Source organism: Protobothrops mucrosquamatus, unplaced genomic scaffold, assembly GCF_001527695.2.
Source record: "Protobothrops mucrosquamatus isolate PMUCROS unplaced genomic scaffold, P.Mucros_1.0 scaffold4876, whole genome shotgun sequence".
Classification (NCBI taxonomy): Eukaryota; Metazoa; Chordata; class Lepidosauria; order Squamata; family Viperidae; genus Protobothrops; species Protobothrops mucrosquamatus.
The window spans coordinates 48,936-60,716 of NW_015390764.1; the positions used below are offsets into that span (position 1 = coordinate 48,936).

General features: G+C 58.5%; 1 protein-coding gene across 1 annotated transcript; it reads left to right on the forward strand.

The window, feature by feature from the left end:
* Positions 1-5,682: 5,682 nt before the first annotated feature.
* On the forward strand, positions 5,683-10,448 carry NCOA5 (nuclear receptor coactivator 5). Its single transcript, XM_029286771.1, has 7 exons — positions 5,683-5,754; positions 7,444-7,692; positions 7,776-7,871; positions 8,027-8,191; positions 8,296-8,495; positions 9,364-9,687; positions 9,816-10,448. The coding sequence occupies exons 1-7, from the start codon at positions 5,717-5,719 to the stop codon at positions 10,433-10,435; spliced, it is 1,692 nt and encodes a 563-aa protein (XP_029142604.1). The 5' UTR covers positions 5,683-5,716; the 3' UTR covers positions 10,436-10,448.
* Positions 10,449-11,781: the final 1,333 nt, after the last annotated feature.

Genomic DNA, 11,781 nt, shown 5'->3' on the forward strand with positions numbered 1-11,781 from the left:
GGGGGTGCCTCTGGGAGGGGGCGGCCCCCTTCTCCCGCCTCCCCCGAGCCGTGTCCGTCGGGGCTGGGGGTCGGGGGCGGGGGGGGTCTTCTGCGCGGCGGCCTCTTCCCCCCCCCCTCCCTCCGTGGCGTCGGCGTCTCTTAAAGCTGCGGCTCCGTCGCCGGGTCCCTTTCGCCGCTTCCAAGGGGCTGCGTGGCGGCGTCCGCGTGTTTTCCTCGGCCGTAACACGACCAGGAGACGCCGGGCCGGGCTCCGTGGGGGGAAGGGTGGGGCTTGCGTTTCTCCTTCCAGCCGCTCCCAGACTAGGTCGGGTACGATCCTGGGGTTTCCTGGTGGCCTCTTGCCCGACCAGACCCAACCTTGATTGGCCCGGGGTCAGCTAGCCCCTGGGGCTTGGGACGATCAGTCCCCCCCCCCCGTGGCTTCTCCTTGAGGCCCTGAAGAAGCTGCAGACCCACCTGGAAAAACCACAGCGATGGAGGGGGGGGCAGGTGGGGAAGCTGGTGCTAATGGCTGCTGGGGGCCTGTGCAAAGAAGAGCAACCAAGGTGATCAAAGGCCTGGAGACTAAAACATATGGAAAAAGGGTTGCAGGATTTAGGGGCGGCCAGTCTAGAGAAAAGAAGGAAAAGGGGCGACATGATAGCAGTATTCCAGTATTTGAGGGGCTGCCACGAGGAGGGGGGGTGTCAAATTATTTTCCGAAGCAAAAGAGGGCAAGACAAGAAACAACGGATGGAAACTAATGAAGGAAAGAAGCAACCTGGAACTATAGAGAAACTTCCTGACAGTGAAGACAATCAACCAGTGGAACAGCTTTGCCTTCAGAAATCGTGGGTGCTCCATCCCTGGAAGTTTTGAAGAAGAGACTGGACAGCCACTTGTCTGAAATGATATAGGGCAGTGGTGGCGAACCTATGGCACACCACCGTCGCCCCAGTCCTAGGCCTTCAACTGGGTTTTATAAAACCTTTTCGCTTTAGGCCTCCACCACAGTGTGCAAAAAGAAAAAGATTCGATCAATCAATCAATTTCAACCTCTCGGGAAAAAAAAGATCTTGCAAAGTTGGAATTGATTGATTGAACTTTTTACTCCCACCCAGTCTGCCGTTACCACCCACCCGGCACTCGACGATGCATAAGTGGGTTTGGGGTTGCAGTTTGGGCACTCGGTCTCTAAAAGGTTCGCCATCACTGATATAGGGTCTCCTGCTTGAGCGGGGGGCTGGATTAGAAGACCTCCAAGGTCCCTCCCAGCTCTATTCTGATTGATTGATTGACTGCCAGATGAGGCCTGGGCTACCTCTTGGATCCTCTGCCCAGAGTTTGGGAGGCGGAGCTGGGGTCCAGCGAAACGGGCGGGCGGCGCTAGCAAAGCCGGGCCTCTGAGAACGGAATACAATTCCTAACAAGCAAAGGTTTGCAACCCAAATGCTGAGACTGAAGAAAAACCTAAAGTCACTCAGTAGATTGGATCCTGTGTATTTTGAAGTTCTGTAGAATTTGGCAAAGCACGCTATAAACTAGATCTGCAACCAAGAAGCAGAAACGGAAGAACAAGAAAGGAGATGCTTACGAGAGGCCCAAGCCGTCGTTCAAGCCCCCTGTGTTGGAACTGGTGCCGCTCAGCATAGCCAGCGAGCAACATGTGCAAAGTGTTCAAGATGAAAAGTGATTCCCTGTCAGCAAGCTGGAATCGTTCTGGAAACTTTAAAGGAAGACCTTCCTGTGTGAGGAGAATCGAGTCTTCCAAAATCATCTTCCACGGAAGAGGAAACAGTAATAGTCCAGTCTGTCTAGCGGTGCAGGTTGCTAGGTAGCAATTTAGACTAAACGTCTACCTGAACCCGTTAGAAGGAAGAGGGTTGGGTCCCAGTCAGTGTTCACTATAATCTTTATCTCTCTCACCTGAATGCACTTTGCTTCAAGGAAGGAGGCCAGGAAGCATATTTCTTTCCTATTTCCTGCACACTTTCCCCGCCCCCAGAGCTAAGAACAGGGAGGGCAGTGCCCACACTGCTCTCCCTCCCTCCCTTCCATCCTCCACGGTCACGAGGGGTGGGAGGGTCTGAGACCCAGGGATTCTCCAGCGGTTGCTAGCAGATTCACATCATCACTTGGATCCACACACCCCTTCGGGTGTCTGTGTCTGTGTAAGGCCGCAGGTGCTGAACTCTGCTGGTTCTTCAGAAGGAGCTCTACAGCTGGAAACCTTTCTCCCTCTGAAGGGAAAAAATTCCTCCACTTATGACTACAGTTGAGACTGAGATGGCCATTGCAAATCAGTGCAGTCCTAAATGAGATGCCATATGTCCACACCAAGTCCCAGCATTCCCCATTGCGGTTGTTAACTGAGAACCGTAGGTCGTTAAGCGAGCACCTATCCCAATCCAGACCCCCTCCGGGCTTGGGCCCTCAGAGCCTCCAGCCTCCTTATGCCCCCCCCCCGCTGCACTGCCACAGAACCGCCCCAGGCTGCTTGCAATGCTCTGGAAAACTGTAGCTGCCTGAACCAATCCCGGACCCCCAGGGCTCCGAGACCCCTGCCCGCCCTCTGCTCCACCACCGCCCCGGCTGACCTCTTGCCCCCACTGGTGAGGAGGCGTGCCCAGCCCGGCCCTCCGTGCCGAGAAGCCCCTTTGTGCCACATCTGAAGCTGCTCCCTGGCTGGCTTCTGCTTCTTGCGGTGGGCCAGGAAGCCCCAGCCAGGCCCAACTTCGATCGGTTGCGCCTGGGTGGATCCAGCAGGAGCGGAATGGAGCCGGAAGGCGGTGGGGACGGTGGAGGCCCCGGAGGGAAGGCGGCCGTTGCCAGGGGATGTGGAGGTCTGCTGTAATTCCAGGGGGCACTGAGGCTGGGGGGAGTGGGGGATGGGCAGCTTCCACTGACCCTTGCTGTGCTTCCTCTTGGACGGGGATGGGATGACCCCCAAGATCGCTTTCAGCTCTTTATCTTCTAACTCTCAATCAATTTCAGTCAGAATAACAGAGCTGGAAGGGACCTCGGTGGTCTTCTAGTCCAACCCCCTACTCAAGCAGGAGACCCTATACCATTTCAGACAAGTGGCCGTCCAATCTTTGAAGAAAAATCCGCTAGGCCCCCGGAATGCCCCGGCTGAGTCGGCTCCTCTTTGTAGAGGCTGCCAGCACAGTCAGCTTTGCAGTGGTCAAGGGCCTCCTTCTCCCCCCCCCCATGCTTTGAGAAGCAAAGCCCAGGTGTGCAGGTAGCCTTCGGGGGAGTGGGAGTAGCCCCAGGGGCTCAGGGGAGCCTGGGGGGGTGTCATATGTCCATGAACCTCCGGGCTGTGCAGACACCCCCCTCCCTCCCTCCCTCCCCAAAGGAAAGCAGACCAGAGTCCCAGCAGTGCAGGTGACAAAGTCTCTGCTGACAGCCCAGGGACAGGGTGGGGCAGCCTTGGCAGGGGGGAGGGAGGGGGGGCAGGACAGTGGGAGAGCTTGGCTTCCAGAATTAGCCCCCCCCTTTGCAAAATAAAGTCTCTGGTCTCGTGCCTCGCCCACAGAAAGGTCCCCCCTCGCCCACAGAAAGACCTCGGGCGAGGGAATAATAATAATAATAATTTAATTTGTACCCCGCCCTTCTCCTCATAGGACTCAGGGCGGGGTACAAAGATCAGATGTGGGCTTGACCAAGGCCTCTGCCGACCTGACCCCCTGCTGGGGAAAGGGGTCTCCTTGGGAGGGAGGGGCCCACCCCCTGCCTGCCTCCCAGCAGAGCTTTCTTTGCCCTCTTCCCCAACCTTCCCCCCCCCCTCTGTGCCGCCTTCTGCCCCCAGAGCCCCAACCCTAAAGCAAAGTGGCCACCACGTTCGCTCCCTTGGTCAGGGAGCCCTGCGCTCAGGATGATGGGTGGAGGGATTTGCATGGCCACCAGCCTCACTGGTGGCTCTCCAACCCTTGGCTCCCTGCTGGGGTGCTGTGTGTGCCCCCCCTCCTGCCCTGGGTGTCTCTGGCAGAGAGCCAGGTGCCCGGGAGCTCCCCGGGTGAGTATGGAAGGCAGAGGCTTTTGTCCACCCTTCCCAGGCCCAAAGGCCAGGAATCTTAGCCCTGTTTAGCGTCCAAGCCTGGCCGTGTCCTTCCAGTATTCAGAGTCACAAAAGTTGTAATATTGGTGCTCGTAAATACATTTTTTTCCCTAATATTTACTATTTTTCCCGTGATGAAAAGCTGTAATGGCTAAAATGTAAGAGCTGTGGTGGTGGCGCAGTGGTTAGAGCGTGGTATTGCTGGCTGACTCCGCCCGCAGCTGGGAGTTCGATCCTGACGGGCTCGAGGTTGACTCAGCCTTCCATCCTTCCGAGGTCGGTAAAATGAGGGCGCAGATTGTTGGGGGGCCCTAGGCTGACACTGTAGACAGCCCAGAGAGGGCTGTACAAAGCACTACGGAGTGGTATGTAAGTCTGAAGTGCTATTCCTAAAATTGACGGCTGCTTTTATTTCGTCAGGGAAATGGCTTAATGGCGGCACGTCCCGCCCGCCCGCCTCTGCCGGCCGATGACCCAGCAGAGCTGTGATTGGGTCCCTGCCCTGTGAGGGAAGCGGGAAGCCCTTCGGAGGCAGTGGGGCAGCCCTGCGAAAGCCTCCCCGCTCCAGTGGGTGGAAGAAATGCTGTGGGTGGCCCTGAGGAGCCTCGGCAGAGCCTGGTGGGACCTTCCGGGCGTGGAGTAAGGGCACCCAAAGGAGAGAGCGGGGCCGTCTCTCAAGGCTTGGGAGGGAGCTGGGTGTGCCTCGGCGGTTTCTGCGCGTGTTGGGGTCTCTGCCCCCTTCTGCTGCCTCTCCCCATTCTGAAGAAGCATTTGTGCCTAATGCCGTATGACGAACTGGCAGGCCTTCCACCTGGGGAGGGCTCTGGGGCCAGGAGGGGGCCAACAGTTGCACCCCAATAGGAGAACCTACCTCTCCAAGCATGTTTGAGCAGGAGTGAAGTGTCCACTGGGGTGGGGTGGGGTAGCCATATTTCCTGAGACCTATGGAGGCAGGTCCTACCTGAGAAGCCACCGGGGGGGGGGGGAAGAGTTCCCCCCTTTCTTCCTTCTCTGTCACTTCAAAAGCAGCCCTCCTTGCAATTGTTTTTTTGCGTCTCTGGAAACGCCTGTTGAAAGAAAGAAAGGAAAAAAGGAAGGGAGGGAGGAATCCTCCCAGTGCCCTTGGTTTGTTTATGCCAGTGTTTTTCAACCTTGGAAACTTTAAGATGGGTGGACTTCAATTCCCAGAATTCCCCAGCCAGCAAAGCTGGCTGGGGAATTCTGGGAGTTGAAGTCCACCCATCTTAAAGTTTCCAAGGTTGAAAAACACTGGTTTATGCGTTCAGATTTGTACAGTTAATTGAGGCAGGCTTGACGGCTGGGGTCCACTAGGGAAGGAGCCTTTCCCGCCCGTTTTGCCCACTTGCAGGGGCCGCGTTGAGTTCGTCACAGGGTCGCTGGGTCCTTTGCGTGCTGAAGCCACTCGCGCGTCGCCCTGGCGGGTGAGGGGCTGAGCTGTGTTGTGGGCAGGAGAGCCCCGGCCGTCTCCGTCTGCCCGATCCTGGATGTAAATAAAGGTTTTCTTGATGCTCGTTGGCTCCTGGCGTGGATTTCCTGGCTTCACGTTTGTTGCTTTCTTTTCAATATATTGACGATCTTTTCTTTGTTTCATAGCATTGAACAGATGGGTTGATTATTCTTTTCAGATATTAATAAAGCAGCGGAAAGAAGAGAAATGAATAAGCTTCCCTCAAGGTCCAGCCCATCGCGAAGGTAAAGTACTCTGAAGCAACCAGTTGCCTGGCTCAGCGGCGCTGCCTCCCGGGTGCCTCAGCGGTGGAGCCTCTCCCGGGGGAATCCAGCCGGACTCCCAGCCCTGGCGAACTTCCCGGGTGCTCGGGTGAGGGAGGAGAGCCTGCCTCTCGTTCCGACTCCGGGGCGTCCCTGGGGAGCGCCTCGGAGTGGCTCCACCCCGGGCCGTGGGGGTTGCGTTGAGGGCAGAGACCTCAGGGGAGCAGCTCCCCTTATGGAGGCGGCCCTTGTTTGCCACCACGTTGCCCCGAAGATGGACGCGGGATCTCCTTTGGCAGAGGATTCTTCGGTCCTCCCTTGGCACTCCATCTGCGTTGTGCCCACCACCTATGGGTGCTTCTTTTGGCATCAGCACAGAACTGTGCTCAGCCTCTGACCTGAAGACCTGCCCTGCCAGGGCAGGAGCTGGGACGTGCCGAGGGACCCTGGGTCAAAGCACACGCATGTGCCCAAGCATTGCTCCTGATGCTGGTGGGCAGCGCGCACGCGGGTGCCTGAGCCTCGCCTTGCCTGAAGGCTGCGGGCGGTGCGCATGCGGGCGCCTGGGCATTGCATTGCCCCTGCTGCCGGTGGGAAGAAAGCAACAGTGTTGGGGACATCCGGTTGGAGTCCTTCCGGACCTCCCGTCGCCTGCCTACGTCTGCCGAGCGCAGCGGGGGGCATCACCCCAACTTCTCTTCATGGTTCTGCCTGCTGCTGTCCTGTCCCAAATTTGCCTGGCTCTTCTTTAAGCAGACTTTGGGCATCCTTTCTGAGTCTCTGGCCCTTCTTGTATCCCCCGGAAACGGGCTGTTCATTTGGACTTTGCGAAATCAGTTTAAGGTTTTATTTATGCGAAGGCAAAGAGTCCCTAAGTATATTGTCCTGAATCGGTACTGAGCTTTTGGCGGGGGGATATCTACATATTAAAGTGCAGTTGTTCCACGTCTCCTGAATTCTCTGCGTGTTGCTGCGCAGCAGGGCAGGGAAACACTTCCAGCTGCTCTCGATGCTGCTGGTAGAGAGGCAGCTGCAGCCAGGGGTCCCGTAGTGCCGATGCTTTGGTGGGTGGGTTTCCTTGACTTTTCTGGCCCTTCTGGAAGATCGGGTCTCCCTGCCTGTCTCTGGGGAGTTTGGCCCACTCTTGTCCAAAGCAGGGCCGTGTCGTGGCTCCAAGGAAGTGTGACCGTGGCCCGTTCTAAGTGGGGAGTTGCTCCAGGCTGGGGGTGGGTGTTTCCCACCTCCTCTCCCCAGGATTCTCAGTTTCCACCAGCCATTGGCTTTGGTGGCCCCATCAACTTACTTTGAGTCCAAGGTGGATCCTGCTGAAGTCTACAGCAGGTCCAGAGGCTGAGTCAACCTCCTGGGCTGCTCACCCCAGGCTCCTTTTGGAGCAAGACGCTCTTAATGTTTGGGGTCTGGCAGGGAAGGGAAGGACCCATAGGGCTGAAGGCGGCTTCCAGACCTCTTTCCTGCCTTAGGAACCTTCCTTCGTTTGCCTTGCACTGCTTGCTGGCTCTGGAGACGAGCGCTGGGCCATGCCCCAGAGGGAGGCCAAGATCATGTGGCGGCCTTGCTAGACTTTGGTTTGGGTAGGGGTCCACGGACAACGGTCTGGTTCACTCCCCTGACCCCTTCCCTCTTAAGGACTTTTCCCGGTCCTTCTGGCAGGGAGCCCATCCCTTACGGCGAGAGAGATGCACGGAGGGATCGCTCTCCCAACCAGGGCAGCCCACGCAGAGATGGCAGGAACGGCCGAGATTCCCGGGACGGACGGGACCTTCGGGGGCGAGAGATGCGGGGGGGCAGAGATCACCGAGACCCCAGAGATTCCCGGGACGTGAGGGATTCCCGGGACATGCGAGATTCCCGGGACCCTCTCTACGACCGCTACAGGGAGACCAGAGAGACCCCGTACAGGTAGGCGCAGAGGGAGGTGGGCTGCTGGGGGCGGGTCAGGCCCCCACCTGGCTCACTGACTGTTGCTACTGGTGCCTCTGCAGGAGAGAGGAAGGCTACGACCGCTACGACCGTCCGGACGACTATTACCGCAGGCGGGAGGAGCCCTCTTACGACCGCTTCGGGGAGCCCCTGGACAGGCCCAACCTGGACAGGCCCACCATGGACAGGCCAACCATGGACAGACCCACCATGGACAGACCCACCATGGACAGACCCACCATGGACAGACCCACCCTGAGCACCGAAGGTCAGGCCCTGCCCGGCTGCAGATGGGCGGGGGGGTTGGGGGGAGGCGAGGGCCGGCCCTCATGCTGGTGACCTTCCCTGCAGAGCGCATGAAGAGAGAGGAGAGGCGCCGGGAGGAGCTTTACCGGCAGTTCTTTGAGGACATCAAGAAGCGCATAGACACCGAGCGGCCAGTGGATTGCTCCGTCATCGTGGTCAACAAGCAGACCAAGTACGGGGGGGGGGCTGGGGGGCCCTTTCCCGGATTCAGGGGGAGGATTCCGGTGGTCGGACGCCCTGGGTAGACGCTGTTTTCTGGGCTTCTGCCTGGTGCAGGGATTACGCCGAGTCGGTGGGGCGCAAGGTACGCGACCTGGGCATGATGGTGGACCTCATCTTCCTCAACTCGGAGATGTCTTTGCAGCAAGCCCTGGACGACGTGAGCCAGGGAGGCTCTGCCTTCGCCATAGTCATCACCCCCCAGCACCAGGTCCACCACTCCTGCACCGTCAACATCATGTTCGGCACCCCGCAAGGTAGGGGGCTCCTCCATCGGCCCTGTGGCTATTAACGACCGGTTCAGGGGTTTGATTAAGCAGAGCACAGTTGGCCTCACGCAACCTGCCCGGCATGTGTGAGTTGCGGTTTGTGTTTGGCAGAAAGGTGCTGCATGAGTTGTGCCATCTTTGGCACTCTTTGCCTGCGGATCCCGAGCGGATCCCACCCTTCATAGTCCTCAGAATTGGAGCCAAAATCAGGTCATTCAGCTGCTTAATTTAGAAAAAAAATTTTGTTGCAAAATTTGAGGAGGAAGACTGACTCAGGGATCTTGGCCAGAAGACCCCCGGCAAAGATCAGTCAGGCATTCAGAGAGGTGAAAAACACAAAAGCCCTCAGCATAAGTGGGGGGGGGGGCGCTGACCGTAAGCCATTCCACTCGATCCGGCCGCTTCCGCAGCGTCACTTTGGGGCTCCCTGATCCACTCTGTGAGGGAGGCACTCCTGGCGTTCACTCTGCCACAGTGGGAGTCGGGCTCTTTGTGCCCCAGTCCCACTTGGTGCCCTCCTTCCCTCCCTGCAGCAGCCTTTTCAGGAGGACCCCAGGTGGACTTAAATCTCCTCCCCTTCCCCCCAGGTTTGTTGTTTTGTGAAGCCCAGCAGGTGGTTGTCTGCCCCCTGCCTCACTTGCCCGTTTGCAACGCCATGAAAACTGGGGGGGGGGGGCGTTTGTGTCCCAGGCTCTGCCCGGGTTTCTCCTCCAGTTTGATACAGATTAGTTTTCTTCAGAACGGGCAGGATCTGCGGTGTTTTAGTTTCCTTTTAATTGTAAGCTGCCCGTGGCAAATTGGACGCCAGGGCGACTCACCGCCTGCCGCTCCTCCTCCTCCTCCTCCTCCCGCACAGAGCACCGGAACATGCCCCAGGCGGACGCCATGGTGCTGGTGGCCAAGAACTACGAGCGCTACAAGTCCGAGGTCCGCGAGAAGGAGCGGGAGGAGATTGCCAGGCGGGCGGCCAAGATGGCCGATGAGACCATCCTGCAGGAGCGGGAGCGCCCCCTGCCGGCTGAGGAGAGTCTCCGTGGGGCCCACCCCCCAGCCATGCAGGCCCTCCTGAACCTGCTGGCGGACAACCGCTACCTGACCGGGGAGGAGACGGACAAGATCATCAACTACCTGCGGGAGCGCAAGGAACGGCAGCTACGTGCCGCCGCCGAGTCCCTTCCCGGTAAGTCCTAGCTGAGGAGGGAGCCCGGCCCCTTTGTGCCGCCGCCCCAGGATACTAGGGGGAGGAGCAGTTGATACCCAGAAGGCGGTGGGGCAGGACTCACAGCTGGCCGGCTTCCCTCCTCACAGCTTCACTTCCGGGCAGGCAGACGATGGGAGCTGCGTCAGGAGCCTTGGTGCCCACTTCCCAGGGGCACCAGAGCGGCCAGCCTCTGCCAGCCTCTGCCGCAGCCACCGGGCCCTCCAACCCTCAGCAGGAGCTGCAGGCCAAGATCCTCAGCCTCTTCAACAGCGGGGTGGCCACCGGTGCAGTGAACGTGTCCAGCGGCGGCCCGGGCGTGGGGGTGTCTCCGAATCCAGGGTTTGGCTCCGGGCCCAGCACGCCTGGCCGGGGCCCCCAGCTGGGCACGACTGGTGCCTCCCAGTCGCAGCAGCGAGCGCCATCCCAGGCTGCCCAGTTCCCCAACCACCCGGGTTCCGCCAGGGTCTCCGGTCCCCGGGCTTCGGCTCCCCCACCGCCGTCCCAGCCCCTTTACCAGAACCGGCCCTCTGCGCCCAATAGCGCGGCCGCCGCACGACCGCCACTGTCTCTGGGGATCAACTTCGACAACCCCAGCGTGCAGAAGGCCTTGGATACCCTGATCCAGAGCGGCCCCGCCCTCTCCCACCTGGTGAACCAGACAGTGGGCCAGGGCCGGGCAGTGCCCCCAGCCCAGCAGGGCATGGGCTCCTACCAGCGGCATTACTGATGCCCAGTGGGCTTCTGGCTGCCTGCTGCTGAATGTTCTGGATGGTGCATGTCTCTCCCCTTCCACCCCGGGCAGACTGGGGCTGGGGAAGGCAGCGAGGTCCTACCCCCTTGGCTCAGGCAGCCTGTGCCGCTGGACCCCCCTCACGGCCCGCTCCTGCCTCTTCAGTTGGGAGGGGGGCCAAGAAGGGGTACGCTCTCCCGAGCAACGGGGAGCGGTCCAGAGCTTGCGAAGGGGGCAGTGTGCTCGAGGGCTGATCCGAACGTGTGGCTGCGGCGGGACTCGGCCTGTCTTTCTCCCGGAGGGTCGGAGAGTTTTTCTGGCTGTCTTTTGGCCTGTGACACCCCCCCCCTCCTCCCCACACACTTTGATTTAATGTTGTAGAATTTGCAAGTTAGGTTTTGGGGGACCTCAGATGCCAGTTCCTTTTCCAAATGGTTCTCAGCAGAGATCGATGTTCTGTTCTTTGATGGTTTGGTTATGTAGAGATCTCCTCTCTCCTGTTAGCAGGAGGCCATAACTTTTTAATAAAATTTGCATATGTATATACACACACCTGTATATATATAAAAAAGTGGTGGCATTTCCAGTTATTTCAGACTGCTGCTGGTGGAAAGTCTGGGGGGGGTTTGTGCCACGGATCAGCCGCCACGTGCCCTGCCACTGCGCCCACGTCACCGCTTGGCGTATCAGGAATCATCCGGTGCCACTTAGCAATCCCCCCCCGCCTCCCCCCCGGCCCCCGACTCAGAAGTGGGTTTCTGCCTTTGCCCTAAAGGTGCTTTTCAAAAAAGCCACTGGAGTTCTTTGTTTCTCCTTGAAGCTTCTTCAGTTCTGGGATGAGAAGCGAAGCGATTTAAAAGAAAAGGCCAGGAAATCCCTGTTGCCTTTTGAAAAGCACCCTTGGGACAGCCGTGACCTTTGGGCTGATTGGGAATCTCCACAGAGGTTCTGCCTTTGATAACCCCAAATGCCCCCCCCCTTTTTTTTTTTTTTAGGATCTGCTCTTGCCCGACCCAAAGATGAACGAGGGAAGCGAGAGCAGAGGTTTCTCTCTTCTGAGCACCGTGTGGTGCGCCACACATTTGCGCCAGATTCAAGCTATGACGTTGCTAGAATAATTTGACCTGGAAAAGCCCGAATAGAATTTCCTCCTCTGGTTACCCCCCCCACCCCGCCAATAGGTCACAGCTTCTCTTTTAACAACCATTTTAGAATATTCCCTCTTTTGAGTTTTTCTTCATTTACACAACGCTTTCTTTCAAGTGCAGCCAAGGTGGTTTTCGGCCCAGAATAACAGCAAACAACCGGGCGGGTGTCATGGTCAAAAGAAAGGAGGGGGGGGG

Excerpts from the sequence above, each read along its gene's own strand:
- NCOA5 (XM_029286771.1), top strand. The coding sequence starts at position 5,717 with ATGAATAAGCTTCCCTCAAGGTCCAGCCCATCGCGAAG. Across the intron at positions 8,192-8,295 it reads GTGGTCAACAAGCAGACCAA|GGATTACGCCGAGTCGGTGG; the intron begins GTACGGGGGGGG and ends TGCCTGGTGCAG. Across the intron at positions 8,496-9,363 it reads CATGTTCGGCACCCCGCAAG|AGCACCGGAACATGCCCCAG; the intron begins GTAGGGGGCTCC and ends CCTCCCGCACAG.